Source organism: Pleurodeles waltl, chromosome 8 (genome assembly GCF_031143425.1).
Source record: "Pleurodeles waltl isolate 20211129_DDA chromosome 8, aPleWal1.hap1.20221129, whole genome shotgun sequence".
NCBI classification, from domain to species: Eukaryota; Metazoa; Chordata; class Amphibia; order Caudata; family Salamandridae; genus Pleurodeles; species Pleurodeles waltl.
Genome location: NC_090447.1, coordinates 418472706 through 418484722, shown reverse-complemented (window position 1 = coordinate 418484722; position 12017 = coordinate 418472706). Strand labels below are relative to the sequence as shown.

General features: G+C 46.2%; 1 protein-coding gene across 4 annotated transcripts in view; it reads left to right on the top strand.

Moving 5' to 3' along the window:
* The window catches only part of HERC2 (HECT and RLD domain containing E3 ubiquitin protein ligase 2), a 1448528-nt gene that overhangs the window by 1235923 nt on the left and 200588 nt on the right, over positions 1-12017 (top strand). For all 4 annotated transcript variants that reach the window (XM_069204283.1, XM_069204284.1, XM_069204285.1 and 1 more), the window contains one exon: positions 7111-7325. In XM_069204283.1, coding sequence (XP_069060384.1) covers positions 7111-7325 — 215 coding nt within the window. The remainder of the gene's footprint in view (positions 1-7110; positions 7326-12017) is intronic.

Below are 12017 nucleotides of genomic sequence, written 5' to 3'. Positions count from 1 at the left end.
ACCACCAGTACCTTCATGGAATCTTAATATTGTACTCACACGAGTCATGAGTCCACCCTTTGAACCCATGCACTCCTGTCAAATTCAATTTAGAACATGGAAAGTAGCATTGCTAGTGGCAATCACTTCATTATGAAAAGTTAGTGAAATACAAGCATTCACTATTGAACCACCCTTTATACAAGTACACAAACATAAGGTAGTACTTCGCACAAACCCAAAATTCCTACCTAAAGTCATCTTGCCGTTTAATTTAAATCAAACAGTGGAACTACCAGTCTTCTTCCCACAGCCGGACTCAGTAGCAAAGAGAGAACTACATACATTAGATATTAAAAGAGCTTTAATGTATTACATTGAGAGAACAAAATCATTCAGAAAGACTAAACAGCTGTTTGTCGCATTCCAAAAACCCCATACTGGTAATCCTATATCAAAACAAGGCATAGCCAGATGGATAGTAAAGTGCATCCAAACTGTTACCTGAAGGCTAAAAGACAGCTATTAAAAACACCAAAAGCACATTCCACTAGGAAAAAAGGAGCAACAATGGCATTTCTAGGAAATATACCAATGACAGAAATCTGTAAAGCAGCCACTTGGTCAACACCCCATACATTTACCAAGCATTACTGTGTAGATGTGTTAGCAACACAACAAGCCACAGTAGGACAGGCTGTACTAAGAAAACTATTTCAAACAACTTCAACTCCTACAGCCTGACCACCGCTTATGGGAGGATAACTGCTTTGTAGTCTATGCATAGCATGTGTATCTGCAGCTACACATGCCATTGAACGGAAAATGTCACTTACCCAGTGTACATCTGTTCGTGGCATGTTCCGCTGCAGATTCACATGCGCCCTCCCTACTCCCCGGGAGCCTGTAGCAGTTTAAGTTGCATTCAAGTTTTGTACATATATATATATATATATATATATCTATTCCATTGCATGGACATCTCTTTCTTTACACTCTATCACTCCTACCTTACCCTCTGCGGGAAAACAATCTAAGATGGAGTCGATGCCCATGCGCAATGGAGCCGAAAAGGAGGACTCACTCGGTCCCGTGACTCGAAAAGACTTCTTCGAAGAAAAACAACTTGTAACACTCCGAGCCCAACACAAGATGGCAGGACCTGTGCATAGCATGTGAATCTGCAGTAGAACATGCCACGAACAGATGTACACTGGGTAAGTGACATTTTCTATATATATATATATATATATATATATATACACACACACACACACACACAGTAATAATTAGGAATTGGCACAAGAAACAGCAAGCATTGGCAAGCATTAGTGAAAAATAGTGAGGGACCTAGGAGAGGACCAAACCATATAATAAAATAATGGAATGCAAAGTGAAATCCCCCACCCAAAGGTATAGAGTATTTAGAGGGGAGCTGAAAGAACTAGGGACCCCGAAAGTTAAGTACCTGAGTGACCCCCAGCGACAAGGAGAGCAGAGGTAAGAACCTGGTCTTCCCCAAGACTAACAAGAGGATTTAGAAAATGGATTGTGCAAGAACAGGACCATACTAGAAGAAACCAAAGGTAGATTCTGGAAGAAGAGGACCTGCACAAAAGGGGACAAAGTACAGTCCATGATGAAGTGGCCAGTGGGGACAGGAGCCACTACCCACCCTTGTGTGGATGAAGATCCAGGTCGACGGGGGGGGAAGAAGACCAGCTGTGGAGCCCAGGAGCTTGGAGTGGTGCAGATGGTGTCCTACGGCGGTTGTCAGGTGCAGATGGTCAGTGGTTTAGGAAAACCATCAACAAGCCTTGGCAAATGCAAGGAGAAGCAAAAGAAGTGTTGCAAGGCTCAAGAGGACCAGCAAGGTCTGGGGGACTCGACCCTTGGAGGGGAGTCTGGGCTGACCCTCAGCTGTCAGGAGACACAGAAGAAGCAGTCACAGCCCCCCCCACAGGCAACCCCCTCGCAGCAGGTACAATAAGTTGCAGTGAGGTCCAGTCAGCACACCTAGAGAGGAGTCCCACGTCGTTGGGGTAACAGAGACTGTTCATGGGAGGATGAAGTGCTGAAGGCCGCGGCCACTCGGAGCCTGAAGATCCCTTCGAGCAGGAGTCCACAAGCCTTGGTTGCTGCAAGAGGTGCCGTGTACAGTGGTACTGTCCTGCAAGGAGAGGCAAGGGCTCACCATTTCCCAAGTTGGACAGCAGGCAGGGAGGACCAAGATGACCACTAGAGACCACCACCTGTGATGCATGATTCAAGCGATTCCAGAGAAGAGCAGCTCCACGCAACTGGAAGTCATTGCTGTGTGTCCCTACAGATGCAGGTGAGTGACTTATTCACTCCAAGGGAGATTCCTTTTTGCCTCTTGGTGGCAGGCTGAAGTCTGGCCGAACCCAGATGATGCATAGCCGGAGAAATGTCCCAGTTGCTAGAAGGAGCCGGAGAAACAATGTTGCAAGGCGAGGTCGTCTCTGGAGTTGCAGTCTTGTCGGTTCCTGAAGAGTCCATTTGCAGTTCCAGTGGCCAGGAGTAGAAGTAAACAATGCAGAGGAGTCCTGTTGGAGATTTGCACATCGAATCTGGCGACCCACCCGCAAAGGAGTCCCTAAATACCCCTAAAAGGAGGGTTTGGTCAACTTGCACGGTGACCACCTATCAGGTGTCACCTGCTTGGCTACTTAGATGCTCCCAGGGGCCTCTGCACATCTTCGTTTCAAGATGACAGAAGGAAAGGACCACCTGGGGCAGCTCTGGGCACCACCCCTGGGGTGGTGATGGACAGGGGAATGGTCATTCCCCTTTCCTTTGTCCAGTTTTGTGCCAGAGCGGGGACTGGTGCAAACCGGTTTATGCAAGGAGGGCACCAAATGTGCCCTTCAAAACAAACCGGTGGCTTGAGGAGGCAACTGCTTCCAAGCCTTGTAGCACCTATTTCCAAAGGAGAGAGTGTTATCGCCCTCTCCCACAGGAAATCCTTAGTTCTGCCTTCCTCTGCTTCAGCTGGTCAAGCAGCAGTAGGGCAGAAACCTGTCTGAGGGGTGGCATCAGCACCCGGAAAACCCTAAAAGACTGGTAGGAGCGATACTGGGGATTTCTCTAAGTAGCCCCCAGAGTGCATGGAATCATGCAACCAATACTGGCAACAGTATTGGGGTATGCTTTCGACATGTTTGATGCCCAACATTCCCACGTTTGGACTTACCATTATGTAGCCTGAGGCAGGTCAGTAAACGGGTAAAATGTTTTCCCCGCATTTACATAGTCCAGTGCAATGGAACTGGAGTTCGTTGGGGCACCTCTGCTCATGCAGGAGTGCCCTCACACTCAGAGACCTGCACCCTGCCCTTTGGGCTGGATGGGCCTACCATAGGGGTGACTTACAGTGGCCAGGTGTAGTGACCGGTGGTGTAAGGGTGTATGCACCTTTTCATTCAGGCTGCAATGGCAGGCCTGCAGACACGTTTTGCATGGGCTCCAATGGGTGGCGTAATACATGCTGCAGCCCATGGGGGACTCCTGGTGTCCCAGTGCCCTGGGTACCAAAGTACCACATACTATGGACTTATAAGGGGACACTAGTATGCTAATTGTGGAGTGCACAAAGGTCCTAGGCAACTCAATTTAAAGGGAGAGAGCACAATCACTGGTGTCCTAGTTAGCAGGGTCCCAGTGAAAACAGTCTAAGCACACAGATAGCAGGCAAACAGTGGAGGTAACCATGCCAAAAAGAGGGTACTTTCCAAAATCCTTAAGGGTGAATTGAACATTCCCCAAAAGGCCAGATGTCCTCAACCAGGCATGGCGCCTAGAAGCAACTGATCTGCCTATAGATTCAGTTGTATCCAGCCCATAGCGGATTGTGAACTTATCTGAGTCTCTCCCGTCAGCAACAGCTTGGGGGAGAATGGCCTGGGCCTCCTCTGGGACTTGTGTCAGCACTTGCTCAACCGTATCTCATAAAGTATGGATATAACGGCCCAAAAGGCATGTGGTGTTCACAGACTACAATGCCAGACTGGAGGAAGAAAACATCCGCTACCCTAGATGATCCAGCCTGTAGGATTCTCTATCAAAGGGTGCAGAAGGGAATGTGCCATGAGATGTTGAGGCTTGGATAACCAGGCTCTCTGAGGTGTAGGGTGTTGGTTCAGGAATGGTAGGTCATTCGGCGCAGGCCTTTGGCAGTGGGTATTCTGTTCACAGGAGCCCCTGTGCTGGCTTTGAACCAGCTCCCCAGTAGGACATCAGTGAGGGCTTTATTGAAGGGCAAAAGGGGTTCAGATTTGGAGGCCGGGGACTGAAGCACCTCAGTCAGGAGTTTAGACCTGACAGCCACTGAAGGCAGCTCGAGGCCCAAGATCTCGGCCGTTCTCCACACCATCATGAAATTAGAAGCCCCCTCCTCGTAGCCACAGTAGGGGGAGATAGCATGACAGCATCTGGTGAGTTGTCTATACTGCTGGCTTCACCCAGTTCCTGAGCCCAGTCCATAGGGTCTTCAAGCTGGTGTTCTAAATGGTCAAGCGACCCATCTGTACTCTCACTGTACCCGTACGCATAAGAATAAGGGTCAGGATCCGATCTAGGGAGCTAGGCCCCTGTCAAAGTCAGAATCGGCGTTGAGCGACGCAGGTCTGGCTGCATGTTGGAATTGTCAGTGAGTATGGAATCGATGCTGACCATCGGCCCGGGCGGCGTTCAGTACGTTGATGTAGGAACCATTGTCTGGGAAGGTTGCATGGTACAACCAACACCAGTTTGGATCTAAGAGCGGATCCCTGGGCTCCCTCTAGAGCCAAAGCCACCGGCGTGGAACCCAACAGGACCTCTGCCGGCCCCACGGGCCCCGAAGGCACTCCGGCAGGGTCAGACTGCACAAAGATGAGACACATGGCCTCGTAAAACACCTTAGATTGGGCAGGGGTAGCTCCAGCTCCTGGAAACTTTGAGAGACGCGGTGCGGAGCCCACGCAGTAGTAGGCTTCGAGGACTGAGGCCTAGATTGCGGACACTCAGTCTCCCATATTGCATCAGCCAACTAACTGGGTGAAGTCAAAGAACACTTCTGCTCAGAGTTCTTAAGAAGATCAGGAATTACTGGGCCCAAGCCATCCTTGTGGCTCCAGACTGGGCACGGAGAGTCTGGTATCCTGAGCTGCTGAGCATGACCATCGATTCTCTGATCAGACTGTCTCTACGGAGGTTCTTCTGTGTCAGCAACAAGGGAGGTGACAGCTTTTGGCCTTCATCCCGGAGTCTGTAATGTCATCTTGGCAGCCAGGCTTCTCTCCACCAAAACTGTATATGCCTGCCGTTGGAAGACATTTGTGGCATGGTGCACACAAAAGTCTCTTGATCTCCTTCCTGACCCTCTTTCAGAGGTTTAACTTTATATTCTTTCCCAGCGGGTCTCTGCTTTGGCACTATTAAGGGCAATTTGTCTACCATTGCTGCTTTCTTGCAGGTGCCTGATCAACCCTCTTTATTTAAGTATCCTATTGTTAATAGGCTGCTCAAAGGCCTTACATATCTCTTTCCTCCATCCCCATTCATTATGCCCCAATGAGATCTGATTTTGGTTTGTCATTTCTGATGTGGTATCCTTTCGAGCTTCTCCCTAAATGTCCCATTAGGCTTCTCACATTGAAAACTTATTGCAACTACATTTGCCTGTCAAGTCAGTAACTGCAGGCCTTGTCTTCCAGCCCGCCTTACCTCTATTTATCCTGACAAACTGGTGCTTTGCACATGGGCCTCTTTGATGCCAAAATTGGTCACACCATTTCATGTAGGCTAATCAATCACGCTTCCTTCTTTTTACACACCCCCACATCCTTTTAAAGAAGAGGAGAGATTGCATCGCCCGGACCCAGTAAAAAAAAAAGAATTTATGTTCTATCTTGATCATATCTTTAAGTTATCTTGTAGATACTGTATCTAACTGCAGATTCCTTACCGACCCACCCATTCTCTCTGCTCTACGAACAGATTTCTAGGGGCTGGGACCACCAGTGGTCAGTGTTCTTTAAGGCTTTTTGGCATTGAAAGACATGAAAAGAAATGGACATTGTCACCCCTTGATGGCGCCTATATAGGTTTCTCATCGAAATTTCTGCCGCAGACGATGTCAACTATGGACACAGAGCCAATCGATGCCACCTACCATCCCGCAGGGGTGCTGCTCAAGAATAAGCTTTAGAATCCAGTCTGATGGCTGGGGAGAATTCAAAGGGAAGGATCTGCATCCAGATAGTCTCTACCAGAAAAGGCGTTACCAAAGGTAAGTAACTTGTTCTTTTGGGGCCACACTGGCCGACATACCTGATAATAGGTATGGTTCACCTTGAGGCAAAATAACCTTATCTCTAGCAGGAGGAAGTTTCAAACAGTTGTACAGCCACCTTTACACATGATAGACAAAATATTAAGTCTGTGGAAGGAGCATGGAGTCGTAAACACTGCTTAGCCATCTGTGGGCTCTCGTCTTGCATTAAATATTGATTCTGCACTTCCACTTGGGGCATGGCATCCACCAAGGGTTATTTAGAAACAAAGAAAGTTTAATCAATTTTGGAGCCCCCAAGTCAGTAACTTAACACAAAGAAATGATGGATTTACTGCACACTTCCCACCCCTGCAGAAAGTAATGAGGGGCCCCTGAGTATTCCATATATCACAGGTATTCATTGGGGCCTTATGATGAATGAGGGCCTCCTGAATGGTTGGAGGCTCTCTAGGCTGCACTGTCCGCAGGGAACTCGATTACCACCCTGCCTTGAGTCACCTAAAAATTGTGACACTTTTGGAATTTAGATTGAGGTTATGAGAAAGATTATGCAGGAAAGGCATGCCCATTTGTAGTCAATGTTGGTCAACTAACAACAGTACCTGGATTCAAATTGGTCTACTTCCAGGGAGTAGTGAAGATTTTCCTTGTAATCTAGTGGAAGATTGTTTTCAAACATGAAGGTCCTTGTACATCTAATCTTGGCACTCAGCGTTCTTTACAACAGAATGTTGAAATGAGTATGAAAGCATTGACGTGAATGATGAAGATGTTGCCTCTTTACTCTGTGCTTAATTATTGCATGTCAGTACAATGTTGTTGCCTTATTTCAGTTATATGCTACTGGATATGGGGCAGGAGGACGCCTGGGGATTGGAGGCACAGAGTCTGTCTCAACACCAACGCTGCTGGAATCAATTCAGCACGTGTTCATAAAGAAGGTTGCCGTGAACTCTGGAGGCAAGCATTGCCTGGCACTTTCTTCAGAGGGTGAAGTCTATTCTTGGGGTGAAGCAGAGGATGGAAAATTGGGACATGGAAACAGAAGGTAACTGGGTACTTCTAAAATGTACTTAATATATATGTCTTTTGAACATTTTTGATTATATTGCTGGTGCTTTCCTTTACTTTACTCCACTTATTCTGGTCACCTGTCACCTCATTTCACCAGTATAATAGTAGGCCTATTGAATGTTAACTTAAATTCAAACGTTGTCGTTCTAATGGAAACTTTGTTCTGCAATTCTTCATTTTTGAAAATTTTCTAGGGATTATCCTCCATCTTTATTTCTTTTAAACCAGGCCACTACAGGAGTTGGTGGCAGCATTACAATGCATTGGATCTATTGGGGTTTTGCCCTTGAAATTAATGTTTGAGGTCTATAAAGGCTGAATCTATGGCAATGGCATCAGGTCTTTGTTCCACATGCAACAAATAAGAGGAAGCAGAGCTGTCAGCTTTTTTTCTGTGACAATTCAGTGAATTGTTTGACATTTTTTTGTCAAAATGTACTCTTGTTTGTCATTTGAGTAAGTCTTGTATTTAAGGTACATTGTTCTAATGGATATTGCGAATTGGAAATTCCTCCTTTTTTTTTAATTCCCCCAGATGTTAGTCTGGATCCAGGAATTTTTCGAGTAATTGTTTTCATGTGCCGTGCTATCAGACAGTGATAGCTTCTTCCCACCTCCACAGGTGATGGCTCAGAGCCTCAGATAGGCGCCACCCCTGCATTCTGACTTCTTTTCCCTTTTTCTGTGCCTTTCAAGGTTGATCCAGAGCTCCACTCACCAATTTTTGTCAGATCTTCTCCAACTTGGAAAAGAGTATTTTCAGTGACTGAAGGGAACTGACTTTCCAAAGACTAAAGACTTCAAGCAGTGTCTCATTTTCAGGAAACAGATTTCAATTCTACCCCCATACAACATCTGTCTTTGGTGTCTCAGATCCAAGCATGATATGATGTCATGCCACAAATGATCCCCTTTCTTTCAAAGCCCGCCAGGGAGCGGGAAGCAAAGTTGTATATAACTGAGCACACGAAATGTAGCCGTTCTCTCTCAAATCACAGTTATGTTCCCACTCCAAGTCCTGCCCACAATCCACATCTTCATTCTCAGGTAAGTCCAGTATAAAGTCAAAGGGAAAAAAATCTTTGTAGAAATACAAGAGGTTTAGACAGTAGTCATCTCCCTGTTGCTCCTTCTGCAGGTAGAGATTGTACATTTGGTTTTCGAAAGGACCAACTCTGTGCCAGTCATCTGACTTTGACCCCATGCTACATCTGGAGCCAATATACCTTGCATTTAACTGCTATCTTTGATTTAGCAGCTGGAGCTGCAGCTTTTCCAGATGATTCTGGGTCCCGAAGTAGCATCCCGGGATCCCATGTCCCACCGGGGTCACCATTTGGTCTTCCGCTTGCAGGCCTTTCCCTGTCTTTTACTGTCTCCATTAGGCTTCCTCCCAGCCCCATTCGAGCCTCTGGCTACAGCGCAATGCCTTTGCTGAAAGCTACACCAATTCTGAGTGCACGAACTCCAGCTCCAAAGGCGTCCGTTCCAGGTCTGGTGCTGATTTTGGGTCCAGAGTCAAGTTCAGCTAAATCTCGACCAATTACTTGCTGCAAGATTACTAAGGCTCAGCACATGGTGTGGATTTTCCCCTAGTGCCTTTATCTCAGTGCCAGAATTTTCAACATCCTTATTTGGTTGAGAATCAGATCTCGTACAGGACATTCAAAATGTCCCACATGATGATGGGGATGAAAATGAGAAGGAGTTAGATAAGACCTGAGAAAAGAAGGAAGACCCACCTATAAGATAATTTAAAGGCTGCTAGAGGAGTGAACTAATCTGCGGCAAAAGTTCACAAGGCCTTCATTCTTTTGATTACTGATCAGTGACATGAGCATTTCCAGGAGCCTGGTGGCCAACCTAGCCAAGTTATCCATTAGAAAGAAAGGGTCGTCAGCTGGGTTTTGGACATTCTACATCTCCTTCAAAATGAAGAAGGGTACATCTGCAATTTCGCAGGCCTGCCCTATGCCCTTACATACCTGTACCTGCATATACTTAGCTCCAAAGGACAGAGTTGATCTTCACATTTCTGGCATGAGGCCCGATTCTGCTAGGTATGTGAGTGTATTTCCAATCCAAAACTGTTTAACCTTCAATCTAGCCCTTATGGCTCAAAATTGTTGCAGGTTAAAGTTGCTGTGGCAGCTGGTGCAAAAGGGCTATTCTATGGGTGCCCCAATACCTCTGTGTGCTCTGCCACCAAAATGTTCTATTTCGACTAATAGATTATGTGATGTAGACCCCTTTCCTTATTTGCTAGAAATCTTTTTATTGAAAACATTTGATTTACAGAAAACAAGCAAATAGTACAGCTCATTGGCAGATGGCAAAAGTATCCAACACAGCATAGCACAGCCAATTGTACAACTGATTAAGCAAGCATGGTCTATGAAAGTTCAATATCTAAAACAGTTATTTAAGAATAGGCCCAACAAGGGGGCCCATCTTTTTGGAGTTTACATATATAGTTGCTCAGAAAAATCAGCAAATGTAAATAAAGATTTATATAAAGATGTTCAAATAAATGCCTCTTAAGTCTAGAGCGTCAGGGCGAAAAGGAGTATTGTGGGAGAGGGACTAGGGTGTAAGTGAAGGCAGTGAGAAGAGTGAAGCGGTATAGGATAGTCATGAGTTACCACGCTGTTGAGGGTCGATATTACAGCTATGTAGTAGCTCAGTTGAATAGTCAGAGCACTCAGAGCCTAGGTGGTGTAAAGCAAGATTACTCCACACAAGCTAAAAAGTCCAGCAAAGGCCACCATATACGAATTAATCTGACATCTGTGTGTTTAATTCTGTGGGATAAAAGCTCTATAGCCATGATATGCCAGAGAACCATTAGGGGATAGGCGGGGCGGTGGGTTTCTTCCAGTGTAAGGCGACAAGTTGTTTGGCTGCTGTGAGCATTTGACTAATTAATCCCCAGTCTTTGTGAGTCATTGCTTCTAAATCTATTGGACAAATGCCTAGAACTGCTATTTTGTAAGAGCCTGGAAGAGGATAACCCACTACGCCTTTGATGTGACTAAAGTTCTCCTTCCAGTAAGTAGCTAGGAAAGAGCAGTACTGCCATATATGATGGAAGTCCCCTTGAGTTGTATTACAATGCCAGCAAAGCACCAAGGTGGTGGGATAGATAGTGAAAAGACACGTTGGGGTGTAGTACCAAGGTGTCATCAGTTTGTAATCTGTCTTTCTTTGGTATAAGCTTATAAATCTTGGCTATTTCACGCCATAACATGTCCTTCTGTTTCTGGGAGATGCCCTTGTGGTTTCGGACTGCCATTGTGATTGTCACGCAGTTGGGGAATGTTTTAGCATCTGGGAGGTAGGCAATATCATGCCTCGAGTTCCATCAAAAGCCCTAACAAAAATTTAAAAAGTGGTGTATTGTCATGTTTCCTCTTCTATATTAGCAGGCTGGTGCGCCAAATGGCGCAGCTGAAAATATTGTAGTTGAGCTGATTCAGGTACGTGAAACGCTATTTTACATTGCTCAAAAAAGCTTAATGCTTCGTCCCTCAAAGTCGGGAAGGGTATGACAAACCCCTTCCTCCCAGGTAGGGAATGATTGAGACTTTAAGGCTGGCATAAAGTCCAGGTTGCAGAGAAGTAGAGCGTTGAGAGAAGGGAAGGTTGATAAGGCCCGGTTTGAGTGCTATTTTGTCCCAAATGTCCAGAACGGTCCTAGAAGGGGTCGCTATATAAGCACTTCTTGGTCTTGCATATTTGGGGATCCAGGCTAAGTCCCAGAGAGGTCCACAAGCTACCTCCTGGTCAATAGGAAATCAATGTTTGTCGCTCTCCTTGACGACTCATTCTGAGATGTAGCAAAGGTGTGCCATCCAGTAGTATTTGTGGAAGTTGGGGCAGGCTAGGCCACCTCAGTCTCTAGGAAGCATCAGGGATGTGTTAGAACATCAAGGACATTTCTACACCCCCACCCCCATATGTAGGTGCGTATATCTCAGTGAAGGCAAGCTATATGAGCTTGAGGGATAGGAGTAGGCAGGGATTACAAAAAAGGAGTTTTGGGAGGATAGACATCTTAACTGCATGGAGTCGGCCCAGCCAGGACATATGGAGCGGTTTACACAGACATATGTCCTTCAGGACAGACCATTTGATATTCCGGTCAGTTGGCCTGTGTCCAGGTGGATGGAGATGGGGGTAAATTGAGTGCCAGGTTCCTAAGGAATCATGTGACCCACTGAAAGGGGGCGATGGACCATAGCATAGTCAGGTCTAAGGTGGGAATAGTGATGTTTAAGGCTTTGGATTTAGCCATATTGATCTTGAACCCTGAGACCCGCTCGATAGCCTGCAGTGTATGTACAACAGCAGGAAGCGTGGTGGCGGGTCGAGTGAGGTGAGCAGAAGATAATCAGTGGAGAAAAGCAAGTTTATGGGAGCAGCTGCTGAACAGGATACACGTTAGCTTCAGTCTGCCAAATGATGATTGCCAACATGTCAACCACCAGGGTGAAGAGTAAAGGCAAAAGCAGGCATCTCTGTCTAGTGCCTCTCATCAAATGGATTGGTTGAGTAGGTCGATCATTGATGCAAACTGTAGCTGTGGGGGAGACATAAGAAGCCATACCTCTAGGTATCATGTGCAACCCCAAACCAATCTTTAGAAGTACAGATCTCAGAAATGGCC